This window comes from Gopherus flavomarginatus, chromosome 1 (assembly GCF_025201925.1).
Source record: "Gopherus flavomarginatus isolate rGopFla2 chromosome 1, rGopFla2.mat.asm, whole genome shotgun sequence".
NCBI lineage: Eukaryota > Metazoa > Chordata > Testudines > Testudinidae > Gopherus > Gopherus flavomarginatus.
The window spans coordinates 96775417-96799258 of record NC_066617.1 but is presented as its reverse complement, the minus strand read 5'-3'; the positions used below and the strand labels follow the sequence as shown (position 1 = coordinate 96799258).

Genomic DNA, 23842 nt, shown 5'->3' with positions numbered 1-23842 from the left:
CCTATTTCTCTCTCTCTCTCTCTTCTCCCCCTCCCGTACCTTTAAAAAAAAAAATCCTGTGGCATCAGGAGTAGAATTGTGTGTGTCACTTCTCTTTTTTTTTTTTTTTTTTTTTTTTTTTTTGCTGTGGGTGAATAGCTGTAATTTTGCCATCGAAAACTGGGATCAGCTGGGCTATGTCTGGTATCTACTCTGTCATTTTCAGAGGAGGGGTGCGATTTGTTAAAACTGCTCCTTAATGATGTTTTAAAGAGGGATCGTTTTGTTTTTTTGACTGACTAAAATTGTTTCCTGAAAACAGCAAGTCAAACCTCCAAAGGAGGAAGGAAGAGGGTGTATAGAGACATTAGCTTGAGGTATTAAAACAGCCACTTTTCCCATTAAAAACAAGCTGGGTATCTTTTTATTATTATTATTATTATTATTATTATTATTATTATTATACATTTTTAAAAGGGCTAATCAAGACTCCATGATGGCTTCTCTTTCCAACCCCCACCCCTTTGGCACCGGTAGCTTGTTTGTTCTCTCTCCCATCACCAGCCCCCAAATCCAGTAGCCTAGCACTGACTGAGGCTTTTATAATCTAGCTATAAAGGTGACATTTCTATTTGAGCACTAATCAGGCTGTTCTGTTGTAGACGTGGCTGTTCCTCAGAGGGGTACGTGTGATCAGCTCAAGGGACGGGAGCTGTAAAGATGTAATCCAGTAAATGGTTGATTTATTTATCTTATTGTGATTCATCTCCCTAAAGGAGCATTTAACATCTAGGACATGTAAGTGAAAGTGCATTGCTTGTGATGTGATTTCACTCTTGCTTGCAGGACGCTGTAACCAGCCCAGGCAGGGATAGGAGGCTTTCATTAGCATTGGATAGAGACAGCATTTATAAAAACCTGCCAGACACCAGAGCTCTGATCTGACAAGGAGGGAGAAAGGAAGAAAGAATAAGGGCAATCTGTAAATCAGTGCAGCAGACCTGTTTATAGTAACCTATTTATTTGATCACTGCTTTTCCCAGATGAGGATCCATTAGAATAATCACCCATGGGAGCAACCCATTCCAGCTTTCGGATCAGTGACCTTAAGTGGGTGTGTATATAAGGTGGGGGGGGGAATTAAAATGTAATTTTGTTACTGAACTCTGAGGACAAACTAATTTTATGTGTGTGTAGACCTATATCAAGAAAGATCTGTCTGTCTAGACAATTTGAGTTTTGGGGGTGTTAGACCAGCTTCATGTGTGGCTACAGACCAGAATGCTTCTTTCACTTTTCTCAGCCCATACTACCGCTATCTTCTTGCTGGAGTCCGGGGTGTGCCAAGAATGCTTTCTAGGGTGAAGGAAATATACATGGTGGTCTCCAGTTTGGCAGCATGCTCCCTTTGATGCAGTAGTGGGCGGGGGGATTTTCAGTGAAATGTTGCAGGGATCAGCCCCTTCTTAAAACGTATCATTATTCATGATCTGGAAGAGGTGGTAAATAGCACAAGGAAACTCGCAATGGTTCTAAACTGGGAGGAGTTGCAAACACTAGCGACCTAGATAAGTGAGAGAGATGGGCAGGAAATAACTAAATGAGATTCCAGAGGAAAAATAATCTGAAAGCAGCTAGTCTCTGGAAGGGAGGAGCTAGGGAAGCAGGAATGCTCAAACAGACCAAGGTGTGAGAGTGGACAGCACATTAGATGTGAATTTGTGATGGGCTATACTCACTGGAAAAGCTGATGCAACTTGGGGTTGGATGTGCAGAGGCATCCAATTACAGAGCAGGAATGTAGCAGTCCCATTTATTAGATGTCTTTGGTGCAACCACTCCTGAAATATTGTTGCCTTCTGGGCACCTCCTTACCTGAAAGATCTTGACAAATTGGAGGAAATATGAAGAAGAGCAACAGAGATGATTTAAGGGCTGAAGGCACTGATTCACAGGGGCAGATTAACCAAACTAGCTATGTAGATGTAGCTTGGCTGAATGACATCTGAGTGATTTTCTTTGCTCCTGTACTGAGGGGGCTATTATCTTTTCAAAAGCATCCTTCTCATATTTGGAGGCACCCAAAGGGTGTTTAGTTAAAGGAGGTCACAGCCAGCTCCCAAATGAATGTGTCTATATTTAAAAGAGAGAGATTTTTTGTTTGATAAATTGTGGGCCCTTCCGATGAATTGGATGCATGGGGCACAGGGAGCTCTGGATGAAAGCTGATGTGTCTATAGCCTGTCTTGAATAATTGATCTAAGTTTTTGCGTATTCTTTGGTAGAACAGTCTCTTTTTGTGTCAGTGATGCTTGGAAATGTTCCTCTTTTCTTTCTTGAAGTAGCTACAGTAGCTGTCACTCATGCTGCTGCAGGAGAGAATAAACCTGCAGGGTTCTGGACTATTGCAATGCTTTTAATGAAATATAAGGGGTTTGGTTTTGTTGGTTTGTTTTGTTTTCCATTAGAACGCAGGCTGCTGAGCCTGCTCCGCCAAATGAGCTCAGAGTGTGAGGCCTAGATGCTCAGGTCCTGGCCTCGGATGGCTTTCACCAGTCCTACTGTCCAAGCAAAACCACTGAGTTTCTGTTCTCCTCCAAAGGGAAATGCCTGGGGGGAATGAGTCTGTCAGCCCTAGGCAGGGGGCTGTACTGGAAAACCTCTTGACTTCTTCCATTTCGTGGAGCTGCGTTGGCGCACACAGCACTGTGCCCTGGGAGTGACCTGGATTCCCTTCCCCTGGGCAGGTCTGCCGTTCAGATTTCCATTGCCAAGGCCGGCAGAAGTTGAAACACTTGTGAAGGAAGCACTCTTAGCCCCATGGCAGCGGGGAGCATAGCTGCTGGGGGTGTGGAAGAGGAGCAACGCCAGGTGCTTTTCTCAACAACCCTCCTCCACCTTGCCTGATACAGCTCTTACCACAAGAACAGGGCTGCTGGGATCTGAAGGGGAATCCTGCTGGGGAGGGGCATGAAATAGGCTTTCTCTGTGCTCCCAAGCCCCTCTGCGTCTCCCTCTGGCCAGACAGGAAGAGCAAGGACTCTTGTGCTGATACATTCACAGCTCTTCCAATCCTCTAGTGCAGGAGTTCTCAACCTTTTTCCTTCTGACCCCCGCCCCCTCCCAACATGCTATAAAAACTCCACAGTCCACCTGTGCCACAACTGGTTTTCTGCATATAAAAGCCAGGGCTGGCATTAGGGGGTAGCAAGCAGGGCATTTGTCTGGGGCCCCATGCCACAGGGGCCCCCACAAAGCTACGTTTGGCTTCAGCCTCAGGTGGTGGGGCTCATGGCCCCGAACTTCAGCCCCATGCAGTGGGCTTTGGCTTTCTGCCCTGGGCCCTAGAGAGTCTAAAACATTGGCCCTGCTTGGTGGACCCCCCTGAAATCTGCTCATGGCCACCCCAGGGGACCCCAGACCCCTGGTTGAGAACCACTGCTCTAGTCCATCTTTGCCATGGCTTTAATTTCCTCCATTCCTTTGTTTGTGGTGAGGCTTCAGATTAGGTTGCAGTCAGTATGACTATCCCATAGTGACCCATTGTGCTAAGGTTTCCACCCTGCTTGACTTTGAGCAGACTATCCCATATCTTGGGACCCTTAACAGGTCTCTGGAATAGGGGATGGCTCTCCTATCTCTCTGAAACAGAGAGTGTGGATTGCTCCCTTGCAGCAGAGATGGATGTGGAAAGGAGGGTCCCTTCCCTGCTTGTGATGCCCACAAGACAAATACTAGGACTGCTGTCATGAGGTGTCTTGGCATCAGTAGTGCCTGAAATACACTCAGGGCACTTGAATGGGCCAGTGGGCATTAGCTTCACGGCACTGCCGTGTGAAGCTGGATGCTGCCCTGTGGATTTGGGGATGTATGGGGAACACCATATGTAATTGCAGATGAGGTGTATCGTAATCATACCTGGCATTCCCACCTCAGCCCTGCCAAATGCCCACATTCCTCAAAAGGAGACCCTGAGATGCAATCTTTCGTGGTGGGAAGGCTGGACTAGGTGATGCCCTTTGAGTCCTGTCAGTGTTGCTATTTGACTAGCAAGACACCAGGGCCAATCTCAGGAGCTGGTGGATTGGAAGTTGCTGGGAGCTGTGCAGGCTGTGGGAGCCAGGACACTGGCTGACTGCCTGGCATTCCTCCCTGCCAGACTGCCTCTGCATGGCCGGGCACTCCCCAGGTAGGGCAGGCAGCACAGCTCTGAGCTGCACCCAGATGCATTTTTGCCTCTCCCCTGAAGGAGCCCGGACCTGCCTGTGGAGGCAGGCTCCAATGAGATGCTCCCTGAGGAGCTTGCTCGCTGCTGCCCTGGTGCTCCTGACTCTGCTGCTGCTCCTTAGCCCAGAGGCAATGGGTGGGGTGATCACATGCCCCCCCCTTGAAATTGTGCTCCCTCCCATCATCAAGAGTTATGTGTCATCTCTATTGGCAGATTATGCCTGGGGGAATTCTGTGTGTGCGCAGAATTCATGTGCTGTGCAGAATGTTTTTTTTTCCCCACAGAAAATACATTCTGCTGGAGAGGTGCTGCAGTTAGGCCTTTCACCCACCACGGGCTGCTGTGGCACCAGAACAGAGAGCAGTCACTCCCAGGCCAGTCCCAGCTGTGGATAGGGGAAAGAGGTTGCCTTTCTCTCAGTGCCCTGCTCGTGGGGCCAGGTCAGGAGGCACGAGATATGGGGGGGATGACACACAACAGACAGTGTGGGGCGCATGGGGCTGCTGGGGAGTCACAGACTGGGGTTCAGAAGGGCTAGTGGGGGCATTGGTGCTGGAACAATTTCTACTGGGGGGTGAGGAGCTGAGAGCCATTGAATCAAACTGTAAACCCTGTATATGATGGACCCCCTGGCTTGAAGAAGTTTCCTTCAGCACCTATGTTTGAGCACTGAGGAGTGGAGGGGATGACAGACTGGGGTGGGGGCTGAATGGGAGTGGGGGTGCAGGGACACATGGGGCTGGGGCGCTCTAGGGCTGGGAGGGGGCAGCAGCGGCTCCAGGCACCAGTGCTCCACGCACCAGTGCTCCACATGCATGCCTGGGGCGGCAAGCCATGGGGGGTGCCCTGCCGGTCCCTGCGAGGGCAGCAGTTAGGCAGCCTTTGGCGGTTTGCCTGCAGAAGGCCTCCAGTCCCATGGATTCAGCGGCAATTCGGTGTCAGGTACGCCAAAGCCACAGGACTGGAGACCTCCCACAGGCAGGCCGGCGAAGGCTGTCTGCCTGCTGTGCTTGGGGCGGCAAAAAAGCTAGAACTGCCCCTGGAAGGGAGGGTCACATGCTGCCTGGCACTCAGGGGGTGGGGGGGTGACAGCCACTAGGGTGGAGGGGCTCTGGGTTCTGGCAGGGCCTCTGGTAGGAGGAGCGAGGCCTTGGGTGTGGGCTAGTCTCCCTGAGCAGGCTGGTCACCTGCTGCCCAGATTCAGATGTGCCTGACTTAATGGGAGAGGCTGGGGTCAGTCAGCATCTGCACAGTGGAGGCTCCCTAACAAGCCCTCCCCGCCCCCCAAAAAACTGTTCCTTACTTCTCCCACCCATATCCAACAACCCTGTAAATTCACACCCAGGTTCCTTCCCAGCAATTACTTGCCTCTCCCTCAGCTCCTCCATTATCCCTGACTTCCCCAAGCCTTTACACCGCTTCTGAGGGATGCAGGAAATATGGTTCTGTACCGGAGTTTAAATGAATTATTACCCAGAGTTCTGTATGAATAAGCCTAGCAGGGAATCTACTTGTCAAAAAAACATTTCCTGAATCTCTTGTGTTGTCTGTATTGTGACAGATGTACTTGCTGACAGGCATTTAGAAATAAATTACCAAAATAATTGAAACTGTCATGATTATATTGTTTTGACAAATAAAATATGCAGAACTTTGCCAAATTTTAAAATGCTCTGCACAGAATTTTTAATATCTTGGTACAGAATTCCTCCAGGAGTAGCAGCTGTAGAGTGCCATGGGAATGCTGAGCGCTACTTTATATCCCATCAGCTGCCTGTGTGCTCTTTCTGTGACGGCCTCAATCTCTGCCTCCAGTGGCTCTTCCATATTCTTACAAAATGTCCCTTCAGCCCATCCAGTTAGGCCAGGGACAAGAAGCTTGTTTGGGGGAGGTCTTGTTGTCATGGGTCTGCCCCACGGCCTTCTGAAACAACTGAAGAATCCCAAAGAAGTGACAACACAGAGATTGATGTGTGGTTGCATGACGAGGCGTCAAGGAACAGGTGGGAGATGCTAATGGAAAACAGCATTGGCTCTGCCAGCAACTTCCTGTGTTTCCTTCATGGCTAATGCAGATATTTGTGCCTTTTGGAATGAGATTTTTTTTCCTCCCCAACACTTGGCTTCTCCTTCTGCCAGAGCTTGCTTGTGATGTTCCTTTCTTACGGCCACAGAAGTGGTTGTGACGTTACAGGCGTTGTGTTGGGTGACTGACTGCCCTCCAAGATTGGCTGGGGGAAGGCGGAGAAGGTGGGACCCCGAGGGAGAGACTTGGGCAGTGGGGAAGATAATCTCTTTAGTTTAAAATGACAATATCTGAGCAAAGGGAAATGATGCTACAATAATCCCAAATGCCGAGCAGGCGGAATGTACAGAGATTGTTTTATATACATGTTAAGCTTTGTCATTCTATCGGGGTGGGGGTTGTGTGGTTTGAGGAGTGTGATTGCCAGTGACAATCCAACAATGTCTTAGGCGGGGGAGTGACAATTAGAACCCACAGGAGATGAGGTTAGGCCAACAGAATATTATCTGATTTGGAGTCTGGCCAGGATCTTATTGTGAACAACCCTAATTTTGAGAAGTGCCCTGGGATCTATAATGACCGCTAGTGACCAGAGCCCTGGCTTCCCATCCTTTGTAAAACACTGGGGCAGAGGTGAGCAGGCTTCTACCGTGGTCCAGTCCATTTTGAAGCCTGTCTCTTGAGTCCCCAGCCCCCACCTCTCTGCGTATTAGGTGGCAGCAATCCCTGGCTGTGTCACGCAGCGGTGCAGCTTGGGGGGTTGGCACAGATTCCCCTCCTTCAGCCTTCTGTGTTGTTTTGCAGCACGCTGGGTGGTGTTTCTCAGAGATAGGAAGCTGTCCCTCTGCCAGTGCTGCGTGGGAGGGGGGAGGGGAGCACACATAGGAAGGGTGGAGGGGCTGTCCAAGGCCAGTGGAGCAGACAGGAGAGAGGCAACGCTGTTGCTGGGGCACAAACAAGCCTGGGGGATTGACCCTTGGATCCAGCAAGAGCCTGACAGAGGCAGAGAAGGTGAGAAATCACTGCTGTGGGGACTGATCTGGAAGCCAGGAGGAGGCGGGGGGAAGAGAAAGGCAGGTGTTGGCTTTGGTTTAGTCTAGGGACAAAGAGGATCATCCAGTGAGGCTTGTTTGCAGACTCCCTTAGGGATGGAGTCTCCAAGTATAAGTGTCTGATAGACAATTTGATGGCACCCCTGTGAGACTCTTGGCAGGGAAAAGGCAAGCCCTCAATGGGAGTGGGTCACTGGAGGGCACTGACAGTCCAAATGAGAGCTCGGGGACAGTTCTGAGGCAGGCTGCCTAAGTTGGTCTGTGGTACAAAGTAATGAAGTGCCATTATCCAGCAATGAGAGACATGCCACTTCTTGGAGATCACTGTACGTCCCAGGGGAAATCCAGCTTGCTCTTCTGATCTGTCCTCCCCGCCTCTTCCCGAGTCTGAGGGCAGGATCAGAGTGTGGGGGCAGAGGGAGCCCTCGGACACTGTTAGAGTTCAGATGCCAGAAGAAGAGCAGGAGCTGTTAGTTTATTTCAGACTGATCTGAGTGATCTCCCATTGTGGGAGATCTTGGGGCATTCAATGGTCCTTCATTTAGTCTGACATCCCCCATGGGGCTGCTTCTTGCACTGAGGGACTTTAGAGGGGCAGGGTGTGCCCAGTCCCTGCACCTGCCTCCAGTTAGTTCTGGTCCCTGCATGCTGGAGGCGTGCCTGACTAGCAGAGGATAGAGGGTGTGGTGGGGCGGGAGAAGGTGGATGGGACGTGTCTGTACCTGGACCACACTATTTCAGCCTTGATTACTGTGCTGCCTTGCTTCCTGCAGGGATTAGGGAAGGTGCTTTGTTGGGACTGTGCCACTCGCCGCTGCGCACATCCTCTCTGACGTAGCCTTTTCCAGCACACGAATGTTTCTGCCTCCGCTGCCCAAAGAGCAGGTCGCACAGTGTCCTGCAGGCCTGGATGGTTGAGGAGACAGATATGACACCCAGCCTGTCGCTTCTCAGCTGCTGGTTCAAGTGACCCCTGAATTGACAGTGACTCAAAGCTGCTGACTGTTCTGTGGTCGATGTATAAAGACTTGTGGTGGGTTGGAGGGGGTGTTGGCTAATTTCCTAGCAGACAGGGTCCTTGTTATAAAGAGCCACCAACACAGCTGGCTCCCTTCTTCACTGTTTGAGCAAAGAGGCCAGAGACTGCCATGAACAGGGCCAAAACCGAGCATGGAGACAGACTCCTCCTCTAGCCCAGATCAGGAGGAAGGCCTGGTCCTTGTGGGTAGGGAAGCCAGCAGTGCCACTCCCCACAATGTATCTGTTCTGTGGCTGTACAGGATACTATTCCAATGCTACCACCCCAAGTGCTCAAAGCAGGAGCGTGGCTTAAAAAATTCAAATAACAACAAATACTGGGGTCTTGTTCTTTGCCATCTGAGTTTTAACCCTTTTGGTGACACTATCGTCATGTTTTCGTGCATTTCTCTGCAACCAGGAGAGCTAGAAACTTTCTTTTAAAGGAGACCTGAGATGCTCCTGTAATCCCTTGGCTCCATCAACTGGAGCTTTATGCAAAATGCCAACTAGTGCAAGTCATCTGATAAATCAGGTGTTGGCAACATTGCCATGCTCTAGGGCTGGACAGCATTCAATTCATACCCAAAAGCTGCTGCTGCTGCGTTGTCTCCTGAGAACTTCCCCACCCCTCTTCCCATTCACTACATGAGAGGCAGGGAATGGATCTGTCACTAGATCTAGTGACATATGACCCTATGTTCCCCAAAGATACAGCACCCAAAATGCCAGCTGTATCCTAGCAAAGACCTACGGTGACGTGCTTGCTTCTTCCTGGAGGCTGGTCACATGCTTTCAGAGAAGGCAAACATGGCACATCTGGAGGTAAAATCTGGGTTAATCACTGTCCTTAACTGGATTGAAAGCACTGGTCTCAAGCAGGCACAATACAGGTGCTGGGCAACCTTCCTTGCACAGCTCTGCCAATACATTTCACTTGTGATCTGCAGTATCCCCTGCTACTGCAGACCTGACCCTGTCCTTGCATCTGCCAATATACCTTCGTCTAGACATCTGGAAGGTGCAGATCATTGTGGTGTCTAGGCACCAGAATAGGAATGAAGTGATGCAAGAAAATTAGCATGAGAGACTTGGAAGCAGAAAACTCTGCAGTGCAGCTTACTATGTCCCTTCCTGCTGTTCTAGCCCCAGGCCCTGCTCTTCCTGCACCCAGCATTCTCAATGCATTTTGACTAATTTGTTTTCCCTACTAGGACTCTCTCTCTCCCCCCACCCCCCAGCTCTGCAAGTGTGCTGCGGTTTTACCCCAAGCAGGGCTGGTCACAGATGGTTGATCAAATCTTTTTTTTGATTAAAAGAAAAGGGGGCTCAGCTAGAGGGTTCTGTCTTGGGCCCAAAGAGGGCTGGAGTAAGGTATTGTGCCCTGATAGCCCCAGGCCCTGGGGCCTCTCATATGTCTGCCCCTGTGGCTCCACCCCAACTTGGATTGGTGATAGCAGGAGGACCCCCACTCCCTTCCTAGGGCTGGTCCACACTACGGGGTGGAAATCGATCTTAGATACGCAACTTCAGCTACGTGAATAACGTAGCTGAAGTCGAATATCTAAGATCGGATTACTCACCCGTCCACACCGCGTGGGATCGATGTTCGCGGCTCTCCGTGTCGATTCCGGAACTCCGTTGGGGTTGATGGAGTTCCAGAATCGATATAAGCGTGCTCGGGGATCGATATATCGCGTCTAGATTAGACGCGATATATTGATCCCCGAGCAATTGATTTTAACCCGCCGATACAGCGGGTAGTCTGGAGAGACACAGGGGCAGCAATATGGGACCTCTTCTTCCCTACCCTCCAGAGGACAGCAGGAATTCTGTCTTCTTGGCCCTCTGGAGAAGCAGGGGTGGCAGACTGGGATCCCCCTAGTACTTAACTCAGCAACCAGGATCTACCTGCTTGGGTGAAAAGGCAGGGCCCCTTACACTCTTTCCTGTCATACCTATAATCCCTTATTGGGGTGACTTTATCTGACTTTGGAAGAACGCTGCTAACAAGCTGGGGGCAGTTCACACCTCTCAGAGCCACTGTTCCAGGCTGGCTGCAGACTGCAGCAGATGGCTCTAGATTGCTAAATGTGACCCAAGCATAACTAACCATAAGGGCTGGAAACTCTCATTAAAACAAGCTGCCCTGCTGATGTAATCACATGACTCCAGAAACTGGGGCCCTAGATGCACCTCTGTAGTGCTGCTCTCTTAATCAGGCTGTCTGGCTAAATCTGTGTGTGTCCTGTAGGCTGTAGCTCTTAGAATGGAGCAGGCCAGAGGAGGATGTATGGTACCATTTTGTAGCAACTACTGCTTCCCCTAGGGGAGAAGGAAGTGGAAATAGTCCCCTCTACTGAATGTAGGAGCCAGAGGGCTCTGGTGCAATCATTGGAGTGATGGTGCAAGAAGTTACCTAATCCTGACGTTTCATTTCAGTGGAACTAGATGACATTCTACAAACAGTCAAAAAGTCCCATTCCCCCGCCTTCCCATGCTATGATGTGAGCCAGTCTGGCTCCAGTGAGAGGAGAATGGTAGGAGGCAGGAAAGGTGGATGGGGCTGGGAGAAGACAGTATAGCAAATTTGTGGCCATTTGGAACTTTGTTGTGTCTCTGCTGCACACTATGACTGTTCAGACCTTCCCCTGGGGATGATGGGTGACGAAGGCTGATCATACTACTCCAAAAGCACAGCCCCCTGTGTTGAAGTTAACGAGACTCTCCACAGATAATTAGCAGTATGAGGCCTATGATGCATCATCATACTCGGAGTTTAAGGCCAGAAGGGACCCTCAAGGTCTCAATAGATGCTTTGTTATATATCACAGGCCACCAGCAACACACCCCCACCCCCACATCTACCACTGAAATTAGACCAATGTATTACCAATCCCACAGGAGACTGGCAGAGACCCTTTGGGGGTGGCGGTTCACCTCCCTCTGCAGCATGGGGCACAAGTCACTTGCAGGTTTAAACTAGAGTAAATGGTGGAGTCTCTGTAACTTGAAGTCTTTAAACTATAGGGTGACCAGATAGCAATAAAATGGGACAGGGGTGGGGGATAATAGGTATCTCTATAAGAAAAAGTCCCCCAAATACGGGACTGTCCCTTTAAAAATGGGACATCTGGTCACCCTATTAAACCGTGATTTTAGGACTTCAGTGACTCAGCCAGAGGTTATGGACAATCTTTTACAGGAGTGGGTGGGTGAGGTGCTATGGCCTGTTTATGTGCAGGAGGTCAGACTAGATGATCATGCTGGTCCCTTCTGGACTTAGTCTGAGAGTAGACTCTTATGTGCCATAGGCAGAGATTAGGAGAGACCGAGATGCACCAGTGGCTGAGGTCTCCACAAGAGCAGGGAAATGATTGTGAGGTATATGCAGATAATCCTGGCAAGTGACCTGCACCCACACCACTACAGAGAAAGGTGAAACCCCTACCCCCAAGGCCCTGGATCCCTGCCAATCTGACCTGGGGGAAATTCCTTCCCAGTTCCACAGATGATCATTTAGGCCCTGAGCATGTGAGCCAGAACCACCAGGAGAGAGGGAGGGAGGGAGTGGGTGAGAGAGAGAGAGGGTGGGGGGGAAAGAGAAATATGCTCGGTACCACCTCAGAGCCTAGCCCTACCCATCCAGTGTCTCGTCTCCAGTGGTGGCCATCCTTGATGCTTTAGAGGAAGGAGATTAAAATAAAACCCTCAGAATTCATTGTGGGAGTGTGTGTGGGGAGGGCGGGTGGGGGATCCCAACCTGAACCTGACAGGTGATCCGCTGACACCCTGATGCATGAGCTTTAGGAACATAAGGAACCAACTGAAAGTGAGCCCGCAGGGCAGCCGAGCCCTCTCCCCTCCCATCACAATCAGCCCCATCTTATAACTGCACTAAGAAATTTGTCCAGCACTTTCTTAAAGCTAATTAAGTGGTTTGCCCCCACAGTTCCTAGTGGGAGCCTCGTCCAGAACCTTGCCCCTCGGCTGGTAGAAGCCTTCTAATCTCTAGCCTGAATTTTGTTCGTGGCAGGTTTATATCCATTTGTTCTTGTGCCATCAGTGTCCTTTAGCTTAAATAGCTCTCCACTCTCCCTGGTATTTACCCCTTCCCTCTAGCAGTGTATTGATAGAGATCAAGCATATTCACTCTCAGCCTTCTTGCTAGATGCAGCAAGCCAAGCTCTTCCATTCTTCTGTCATCAGCTAGGCCCTCCATTCCCCTGACCATCCTGGTAACTCTTCTCTGCACCTGTTCCAGCTTGAATTCATCTTTCCTGAATGTGGGTGACCAGAACTGTACATGCTATTCCAGATGAGGTCTCACCAGAACAATGGCATTAATACTTATCGATTCTGGTTTCACCTATCAGAAGGCAGCGTTAGGCATCGGCACTAGCCAGTTCATCACAACAGGAAGTCCGTAAAGGGGATGAAGGATGTGGAAGGGATCAGGGGATGGTGAGGAAGCCGGGGAAGGCCCCAAGGATGGTTTGAAGTGGCTAGGAACATGGCGAGGAAGCCACCAAAGAGGGTAGGAGTGATGATGAGTTGTGATCTCTGCTTGCCATAGCTGTGCTGGCAAAAGCTTCTCTTGTCAATGTGGCTATACCAGTGAAAGCACAGCTTTGCCAGTACAGCGGTGCCCACGTTAAAAGGGCTTTGCTGGTATATTGGGAAAGCGCTCCTAGCATAGGCCAGGCCCACTTCCTAGAATGAGAGCAGCATGGCCTTGGTATTCAGGACCCACGGAAGCTGAGTAAAGGGTTTGGGGGGGATCCCAAGTGGCAATGGCAGTGTTCAGATGGGAAATGGTTAAGGTATGGATACAGGTGTCGTCTAGGCCAGAGCAAGGATGAATGCTGGCAGTGTTCTGGGCTCAGCAACTTTCAGAGAAAACAAAACCTGTGGGAGGAGGGTGGGAGTCTGCTCGACTCAGCTTGTTTCTTCCCGAAACTGGAACTGATCTAGAAAGCTTCCCCAAAGCCCTTTGCACCTTCTCTTTTCAGAGTGGAGGGAGGGGACCCCCTTTAGCCGTGCACCAAGGACTCTGTTCCTTCCTCAGGAGGCTATGCACGAGTTTGGAACTGAATTTCAAATCTCTGGCTTTCCTGGGTTGTTAAATGAGCTCAGCTGGAGGTGATGGTGGTTTAATTAAAAATTGGGGGCATGGAGCTAAGCTAGCCTTTCAAAGCTTTGTTCCCCAACACATGCAAACCGCACCTACCCATGAGCCCCACCAAGCCACGTGGTATCTTTCTCTCACCCCTCCCCTGGACAAAAGTGACTTCTCCTTCTGGAACCTGACAGCATCATGTTCGCAGTCTCTGTACAACTGCCCTGCTTCCCATGCACACAGCCTGGTCCTCCAAAGCACTTGCACAGGATTAACATTCAAAATGATCTGGATAAACTCGAGAAATGGTCTGGAGTAAATAAGATGAAATTCAATAAGGACAAATGCAAAGTACTTCACTTAGGAAGGAACAATCAGTTGCACACCTACAAAATGGGGAATGACTGCCTAGAAAAGAATACTGCGAAAAGGGATCTGGGGGGTCATAGCGGACCACAATCTAAATACGAGTCAGTGGTGTTACACAGTTGCAAAAAAAGCAAATGTCATTCTGGGATGTATTAGCAGCAGTGTTGTAAGCAAGGCACAAGAAGTAATTCTTCTAATCAACTCCACTCTGATTAGGCCTCAGCTGGAGTATTGTGGCCAGTTCTGAGCACCACATTTCAGGAAAGATATGGACAAATTGGAGGAAAGTCCAGAGAAGAGCAACAAAAATGATTAAAGGTCTAGAAAGAAAAAATTGGAGTTGTTTAATCTGGAAAAGAAGACTGAGGGGGGACATGATAGCAGTTTTCAAGTATGTGTAAGGCTCTTACAAGGAAGAGGAAGAAAAATTGTCCTATCCCCAGAACAAGAAGCAATAGGCTTAAATTGCAGCAAGGGAGGTGTAGGTTGGACATTAGGAAAAACTTCCTAACTGTCAGAGTGGTTAAGCACTAGGATAAATTGCTTAGGGAGGTTGTGGAATCTCCATCTTTGGCAATTTTTAAGAGCAGGTTGGACAAACACCTGTCAGGAATGGTCTAGAAAATTAGTCCTGCCATGAGTGCAGGGGACTGGAGTAGAAGACCTCTTGAAGACCTTTCCAGTTTTGATTCTATGGTGGACAGCTACTCATGTCGAGCATGTCCTGGAAATCCACTTACCTGCACTGCATGAGGGCACGATCACTTTTATCCGAGCTGGTGCCAGCTAAGTTCTGTTTGGGATGATTTCAGGCATGTGATTAGATAAAACTAATACATTTGTCTCTGGCATATCCATTGTGCCACTAGCTCTGAAGGGGTCTGCTGCACCAGAGGCTTAAGAGTCACTCATTCGCTGCTGCAGTGCAAAGGCCTTTGAGCTGGACCATGGCAGCAGTTTAAATGCAGAGCCATAGAACAGTTTGAGGTGTGAAATAAACCCCAGCTCCAATGGAAGCAGCCGTTGGGATTTGCCCAGGACACCCCTCCATTTGGGAAATGCTGAGCTCTCCCTGCATGTTAAAGTGAACGCAGTTTAAAAACAAAACAACCCACAAAGTGATGCATCCACAACAGCTGCCTCCCGGTGACATCACGTATACACATCAAACAGAGGCCACTGAATTGCCCAACAGGATAGAAATGTACAAAAATAACCTCTCTAAATGCATCTTGCGCCATCAGAGCTAGCACTACTGTGCAATTGGGCCAAGTGCCAAAAACAGTTGAGATTGCACTCACATGGTGATTTCAAAATGAGTAAACAACTAGCTCTGGGATTCTGATAATGCAGGGGTGGGCAAACTTTTTGGCCTGAGGGCCACATCTGGGTATGGAAATTGTATGGTGGGCCATGAATGCTCATGAAATTGGGGGTTGAGGGGGTGATGGCTTTGGCTAGGGGTGTGGGCTCTGGGCTGGGGCAAGAAATGAGTTCAGGGTGTGGGAGGAAGCTCCAGGCTGGGGTGCGGGGGGTGGGGGCTCTAGCTGGGGGTGCAGGCTCTGGGGTGGGTTTGGGGTGCAGGAGGGTGTTTTGGGTTGGGACCGAGGGATTCAGAGGGGGATCAGGGCTGGGGCCGGGGGTTGGAGCGCACGAGGGCATCAGGGGTGCAGTCACAAGTGGCAACTTCTCATGGCACCAGTGGGTGCTTGTGCCTCCCATGGCCCTCCCATGACTCCACTCCGTCCCGTTCCTGTCCTGCCCCCATTCCAACTCCTTCCCAAAACCCCGCCCCAACTCCACTGCCCCATTAGACCCCTCCCCAAATACCCACCCCGGCCCCACCTCATCCCCTGAGTGCACTGTGCTCCCCCTCCTCCTAGGCTTGCCACATGAAACAGCTTTTTTGCAGCAGCAAGTGCTGGGAGCCAGGGGAAAAAAGCGACCACGTGTCGCACTCGGGGAGGAAGTGGAAGTGAGCTGGGGCCTATGGGTCCAGGCTCTGGGCAGCGCTTACCTTAAGCAGCTCCCAGAAGCAGTGCCATGTCCCCGCCCCTCCGGCTCCTATGCAGAGGCTCGGCCAGGCGGCTCTACATGCTGCCCTATCTGCAGGCGCTGCCCCTGCAGCTCCTATTGGCTGTGGTTTTCAGCTAATGGGAGCTGCGGGGGCAGCGCTTGGGGCCAGGGCAGCATGCGGAGTCCCCTGGCTTCCCCTACACATAGGAGCCAGAAGGGGGACATGCTGTTGCTTCTGGGAGCCATGCGGAGTGGGGCAAGCCCCAGACCCTGCTCCCCAGCAGAAGCTTGAGGGTTAGATTAAAACATCTGGGGGGCCTAATGCAGCTCCTGGGCCATAGTTTTCCCACCCCTGTGATAATAGCTCTGATTCTGATTTCAGCTAAGGCCAGATCACCCACAACAGTATCTGATTTCTCATTCTTAACATAAAGTCTGGCACCTGAGTGTTGCCAACTCTTGCAATTTAATTGCTTGTCTCTCCAAATTTGCTGTCTGTCTTAAAGCCCTAGATTTATTATGTGAGACTTTCTAGCCTTTGTGGCAGCAGAAAGAAGCTTGAGAACGTGAACGCTAAAAGTTCTAAAAACAGAAAGTTCCCCCCCGCCCTCAATTTTTAAACATCTCACTTTATGCCAATCTCATGATTCCTGATTTTTGACTGTGTGGGGTTGGCATTCCTGCATATATAGAATCATAGAACTGGAAGGGACCTCAAGAGGTCTTCTAGTCCAGTCCTCTGCCCTCAAGGCAGGAGTAAGTATTATCTAGACCATCCCTGACAGGTGTTTGTCTAACCTGCTCTTAAAAATCCCCAATGATGGAAATTTCACAACCTCCCTAGGCAATTTATTCCAGTGCTTAACCACCCTGACAGTTAGGAAGTTTTTCCCTAATGTCCAACCTAAACCGCCCTTGCTTCAATTTAAGCCCATTGCTTCTTGTTCCATCCTCAGAGGTTAAGAAGAACAATTTTTCTCCCTCCTCCTTGTAACAACCTTTTATGTACTTGAACTTCTTCTCCAGACTAATGTCACGGAGTCCCTGGGTGATGCTCTGGAACTGCTCCCTACAAAGCCAGTCAGGACTTTGGGGAGCCTCCTCTCCCTTGGAGCAGACTTTTTTTCAGGGCAAGAAGCTCACATGTCTTCACCTCCTGGGTCTCTCCTTGAAAAGGCAGAGAATGCTGAATGCTCCATGCACTTCCCACAGCGAGCCCACCTCAGCGGGGTCCTGGGGAAGCCACAGGGTCCTGCACCCCCACTTCGCAGTCAGACATGACTCTCAGCCAGCCAGTAAAACAGAGGTTTATTCGATGACAGGAACACCGGTCTAAAACAGAGCTGGTAGGTACGGTGAGCCGGACCCCTCAGCTGCGTCCATTCTGGGGGGCTGTGAGCCAGACCCCCACATCTGCACTTCACCCCTCATCCCCAGCCAGTTGCAGACTGCCAGTCCCCTCCAGCCACTCCTCTCTGGGTTTTGTCTCTTTCCTGGGCCAGAAGGCCACCTGACCTCTTCATTCTCCCACACTTTTAGCATCCCCTTGCAGGGGGGGAAGGGCCTGGCCATTAGTTGCTAGGTGACGGTGCGTGGGCCAGGAACTGAGGCCCCCCCACAGTATTCAGAGGGAACATTAAGAACAGCCCCACTTCATCACAACTAAACAAACCCAATTTTTCAATCTTCCCTCATAGTTCATGTTTTCTAGACCTTTTTGTTGCTCTTCTCTGGACTTTCTCCAATTTGTCCACATCCTTCCTGAAATGTGGTGCCCAGAACTGGACACAATACTCCAGCTGACGCCTAATTAGTGCAGAGTAGAGCAGAAGAATTACTTCTCGTGTCTTATTTACAATACTCCTGCTAATACATCCCAGAATGATGTTTGCTTTTTTTGCAACAGCGTTGCATTGTTGACTCATTTAGCTTCTGGTCCACTATGACCCCCAGATCCCTTTCTGCAGTAGTCTTTCCTAGGCAGTCATTTCACATTTTGTAGGTGTGCAACTGATCGTTCCTTCCTAAGTGAAGTACTTTACATTTGTCCTTATTGAATTTCATCCTATTTACTTCAGACCATTTCTCCAGTTTGTCCAGATCATATGTCTTTCTGAAGAGCCACCTGACATCAGCAGGCATAGAGGAGCTTAAAATCTGCATGGAAACCTTTACAATGGGAAACTAGAGAAAGAAACTACTACTTCCATCCATGCAAAGTGGATTGGGAAACAAACTGTGCTCCCAAAAGAGGGCATCCGGGTGTTGTCAGCTCTCAATATCCACTTCTGCTCTGTGGTTCAAATCAAAATTAATTGTTAGCATTTAGCATTAGCATTATGTTAGTATGTAGTGCCCTGACTGAGATGGGGTGCTAGGCATTGTACAGCAGCACAGAGTCCTTGTCCTGAACAACTTACAATGTAAATGGCTGGGTCAAAGGGTCGGAGGGGAAATGGAGGCACAGGGGGGTGAAGTGACTTGCCTGGGGTGTCACAGCAGATCAGTGGCAGAGATGGTAGGTCAATGTTCTATTACCAAGTCCCAGGAGAAGCATAACTTTTCTAAAGCAATAAACTGATGGGTTTCTTTAAAAGTTGGAATCTCTCTGGCTCAGTGAAGATGTGTGCCTGGGCATGGCCAGGCTGAGTGGGGAGTCTGGTGAATAGTCATTCTGCAGCATGTTTCCCTCAAAAAGGCATAGAATCACAGAACTGTAGGGCTGGAAGGGACCTTGAAAGGTCAACTAGTCCAGCACCCTGCGCTGAGTCAGGACCAAGGAAACCTAGATCACTCCGACAGGTGTCTGTCCAGCCTGTTCTTAAACACCTCCAATGATGGGGGTTCCACAACTGCATTGTGACTTTCTATTGACTGAGTATCCTTGAGGGGTCCCTCTGAGGCTTTCCAGCATATGGAAAGTGTCTGGGAAATCCCCTAGTAGAAGAGGAAGAATAGGGGATGGGTACTTCAGCTTACAGAGCCATCACTAGATACCGTTCTAGCTCTTTCTTTCTGGTGTGTGTGGGGGAAGATAACTTGAGACAATTAGCTTAGCAGTAGGGGATTAAGTGGGAAGGCAACGGAAATGGAGAAGACTGTTAAAAGAAAGAGGTGATGACAACAATGTAGTTGACATCAATGCCAGTTTGTGAGGCACAGCATGAATCTGGGATGACAAGACAAAAACGGAGATGATTCTATTCAGTGGAACAGCTTCCATGGGGTTCACTTTCCTTTTGGCTAATTTTGAGTTGGCCTATTCTATGTGCCTTGATGTTGACAAAGCTTATGTAGAAGGGTTGGGAGGGAGGATAAAGGTTTGTTTCCTCCAGTGGCAGATACATTTCTGAATGCTAGTAGAAACTCTTATTCATATTCCAGTAGCACCTAGATCCCAGCAGAGATGGGAGGAGGAGTGCGGCATTGTGCCTATGCTGGCCTCTCAAATCTACTTGTGGGATTTAGAAAATAATGGGAGAGATTTTCAAAACTGCCAAAGACACCCACTGAAAACCAATGGGAGTTGTGCTCCTTAAGCTAGATCTACACTAGAAAAGGTGTGTTGGTATAGCTAGGCTGCCAAACCTCCTGGGGTGGATGCAGCTTAATTGGCAAAGGCACGTTTTTGCCAAGAGAGCTTATATGGTTCCCAAAGCAAAATAAGCTAGACTGATAAAAGCACTTTGTGGTGTGTTGGAATGTTATAACAATGGAAAATGTCAGAATAACTGGCTCCAATGGAATTATTTAATCAAAGATTCACACAGCACCACACAGGATACAGAAAGAAAATCTGTCTTCCCACACCCTGTAGATGGTGAAGAGAAGGTAGTATGGGCCCTTCATCTGTACCTGCTGGAATGCTGGCAGCGTTCATTCCCAATCTAACTCCCCAAACGTCTGTCCCTTATAAGGTGTGAGACAAAGAACTGCCTTTTTGGAGGGAAAAATACTTCCCCATGATTAGTTTCACCCTGTTTTACTTGTGATACCTTATCTTACCTAATTACTTACGACATTTCTGGCATGGCTGTCCCAGGTTTCATGACTGAGTTAGACTAGAGGGCTTTTTGATCCGGTCATTATTACTGACAGCTGTGGCAACTGGCAGTTCTTAATGAGTTAAAAACACCTTTCAGTGGGTCATTATTTCACCCCTTACAGAAAACATTTGCAATCACAATTACCTCTTATTGCTCAGAGAACATAATTAGATCGTAAGCATTCCTTATAAATTACCCAGCCTTATTTATTATAACCTACTTCTGTAGGTACCTTTCATTAGTTTTGAGGGGTCCCTTCCCTGGGTGTCTGGCTATATTAGTGCAGTCAGGGTAAAAGATTATACATATTCCATTGCTGAAGTGTTTCCTTCATCCATTAGGTTCAATTGAAGGACAAAGTACTTTTCCATTTCAGTAGATATAAGGCACTAAATATATTGATTCACAACATAAAAAGGACTTTGGTTAGCATATAACAATGATGAGAGTTTAACATTATAAATCATAAAGCTAATATTTACTACCATCTTTTATGCTGGTACAACTACTGCTACACTAGGCCTTTTGCTGGTATAGGACTGTCACACACAAATCCCACCCCAACTGAATTTACTATATTTGCAAAAGTTTGTAATGTAGCCCTGCCCTAAACCACATCTGAAAAGTCCCACCCCATATGTCTAACCAGTGGGAGTTACCAGTAGCTTTGTTCTATAGGATGACATTTTCAAAGCCTGCTAGGGGAATTAGCTGCTCAGCTCACATTAATTGCAATGGAGGTAGTGGAGCTAAATCCTCCTAAATTCACCAGGCAAGTTGTCAGGAAAATTCCTCCCCAGCCCCTACACAGAGAATATCTGAAGGTTCCTTCAAGCAGATGTAACCAGGTTTTGATCCCTCCCGCAGCTCTGACTCTCGGCAGTAAAGGGATTGGAGACAGGTCCCTCAAGACAACAGCAAAGTCAATAAAACTGAGTCAGATGGGCAGCCAGCAGTTCTTGCAGTTCTATCCAGCCTAGTTGCTCTCTGGGTGGGGCCCATCTCTCCAAGGATGTGGGTCCTGCAGCAGCAGCCACAGACAGATATTTTCTAACCACAAAGCGGGGAGGGGAGAGAGATTACCTTGACTTGTTCCCTCACACACCTTGGATTACAAACTGTACTCAGTGCTTAAGGGATCTGACAAACGTATGTAGGGGTCTCATCACCCCCCTATGTGTCCATTCACCTGCCCAGCACCTGGCCCCACCTGTTCTGTCCCCAGACTCACCTCTGCTCCTCCTGCAGCTCACGGGGTGGTTTACCTCCCTTTCCCAGGCCACTGAGGGGCAGGAATAGGGTCTCCTCTGCCCCTTCCCAGGTTGGATGCTGCAGGGAGGGAGGGGAGTGAAGCCATGACTGTCCTATTGCTCACAGAAACAAAGGAGGATTTGGGACTACCCAGAGCCGCTGGGTGCTTTCCACTTTCTCCTTTGCCCTCCCCTCTTGTGAGAACAGTGTGGGTTCTGGGGTGGGGAGGTGATAAGTGGGTTGTGCCTGCGGCTGTGGGGGTGTGGAGCCCAATCTTGCGGCTGCAGGAGCGATACGACACAAGAGCTTTTGTAAAATGCTGTGCTTAAAGCATGCCCCACTGTGACCCAGCTTGATTTCAAAAACAAACACCACCCATGTCCCCAGGTCTTCGACCCATTCCCACTCTGCCCGCACCTCCATGCTGTTACCACACACTGGGGCTTTGGGGTCTGTACAGACTCACAGGGAATGCCACCGCCTACCATGTTGCCAACATCACCTCTACAGCACCCAGCTTTTCCTTGCTGATCTCCAGCTCAAGCACTGGCCAGGCCTGGCCCTGCTCATCTATGAGATAGGATGCAATGGGGGGGGGGGGGCAATTGGCTGCAGAGCACAGAGGCTGTTCTCTGTATGTTAGACCGTCTCTTTTTGTGCTTTGTACCATAGGTTGAAGTAAGAGCCAAAACTGTGAGCTCGCTCTCCCCTTCCTGTTGCCACTTTCCCCTCCAAAAGACGGATCATCCTGCCATCCACGCCATGTCGTCAGACCCAACCACGCCTCCGACAGTCCCAACTCTCCACTCCCCAAAGTCGCCTGTCTGGCCCACCTTCCCCTTTCACCGGGAGGGAAGTCGGATCTGGGAGCGGGGCAATCTTCTCCTCCGGGACCTGCCCAGCCCCCTCCCCACCAAAAGAACCAGAACATACTCTGCGTAAGTATCTGGCTTATGCTGCTGAGGGTCAGATGGGGTGGTCACTGCACAAGGGGCGATAGGGCAGAGTATAAAAATCCTGTGAACTGCTCCAATGTGGGGGAGCAATGGGAGAGATTGTGGCTGCTGTTTGTGAGTGATCACACCCAGACACCCACTGGGGCAGTCTCCCTTTGCTGGTTCAACCACAGTAGCTCACAGACAAGCAGGTATTCCTGGAGCTGTGCTGACCCGGATGATGCATATGCACAAGGACTAGGAAGCCAGGGGAGGCACAGCCATGAAGAGTGTGTTTTTGAGTGTGTGCTGCAGACGGAGGAACAGCTTATGTGTAACTGAGCTGGCACTTGCCCTATGGTCTCTGCAAAGGGGTAGGTGTGCATGTACTGTTACACACCAACAATGCTCATGGTGAACAAACTCCAACCCATATGCCTGGGTGCCCTAGGCAAGGAGGGGATCTGATGCCTCCACAAATAGCTCCCTTACCCACCCACCCAGCTGGTTCCCTACTGTCATCTCCTCTAAATAGAGGTAACGGTACCCACTCAAAAGCGCAAGGCAGGTGCTTCTAACTTCAGCCCCCCTCCCTCCTAGAACCCTCTGCACTAGTTAGTGATGCTTCAGAGGAGGTCCTGAGGTAACAGATGCAAAGGATTCTAGGCTGCCAAGGACCCTTCCCCCCTCCCACACTTCCCCCACAACTGCATAAAAATGGGAGCTGCCCCTTAGCAAGATGGGGGAGAGCTGCCTGGGACTGGCACTTTGGTGGGTGATTGGCAGAGTGCTATTCCAGTGGTCCCGCTTTAACCTATGCTGCTAGCACCCTATGCTGCTGCCTCCCTAGCTGGTGGCCACCTGATATGGTGAGTGCGTGGCTGAGCCCCCCACCCCCATGTGCAGCCCACAGAGCAGAGGTTGAGAGAAGTGCTCTGTGTGGCATAGGGGGTCCAGCCCTTTCAGTCGCATAGTGACTGATCTACCTGCCCCCCTTGAAGGGAGGCGATTGACTGGCTATGGTCTGTTAATTTTGTAAATAGCTGCCTGATTTCTGACTCAGGCTTTTCCTCTTCCACCCCCTACCTCCCCGCTGCAGTGCCAGCAATACCTGGGTCTGACAGGCTGGGTTTGGGATTGTCCGTTGTGGAAAACCACTTCTGGTAGAGGAGAGGGTCCTAAAAATCTGCCTCCTGGTTGTAATTGCAACCTTGATCTTCAGTGAGAACATGATTAACAATGTCTGTCCTGCTAAACTGAGTGGCGTCTGTGGCAACCAGAAGACCCTGTAAACAACTGACACTTTCAGACAAACTCACTTCTTTATCCCCAGTGTGTGGTTCTAACTCTGGTATTAAGAGCTTCAGTCACTTTTAGTATCTAGCTTCTTGGCAGATGGAATCTATAAAAGATACCCATTACCCCCTGAACTGCCAGTTCAGTGGTCCTGGGAGCACAAGACTATGATCCTAATGGTAAGGGACACCATGTTGTTCAGAAAAGTGGCGACACAACCCTCTCCTGGGCTAAAGATATGGTGAGACTGATTGATCTGGCTCCTTTAAGTAGCACTGCCCAATGGTGTTGGTTTTTGGAGCCAACTGTGAGACTAATTTCACTTCTTTCCCCCATCCTCTCTCCTTCCCTAGGACGGCTCGTGCCTCCGCTGGCCCTGTCTTCAAGGGCGTCTGTAAGCAGTTCTCACGCTCCCAGGGCCACGGCTTCATCACTCCAGAAAACGGCACAGAGGACATATTTGTACACGTGTCTGAGTGAGTTCTGTGGAGCATGGGAGATAGTCTTT

General features: G+C 49.7%; 1 protein-coding gene across 2 annotated transcripts in view; it reads left to right on the top strand.

Annotated features, from left to right (window-relative positions):
* CSDC2 (cold shock domain containing C2) overlaps nt 1-23842 on the top strand; it is a 28238-nt gene that overhangs the window by 434 nt on the left and 3962 nt on the right. Inside the window, exons 1-3 of one of the 2 annotated variants that reach the window (XM_050955268.1) lie at nt 7119-7244; nt 21776-22041; nt 23688-23810. In XM_050955268.1, the coding sequence (XP_050811225.1) occupies nt 21866-22041; nt 23688-23810 (299 nt within the window). In that variant the 5' untranslated portion in view covers nt 7119-7244; nt 21776-21865. Of the gene's footprint in view, nt 1-7118; nt 7245-21775; nt 22042-23687; nt 23811-23842 lie in introns of those variants that run through there. The other variant, XM_050955258.1, reaches the window with a different exon arrangement.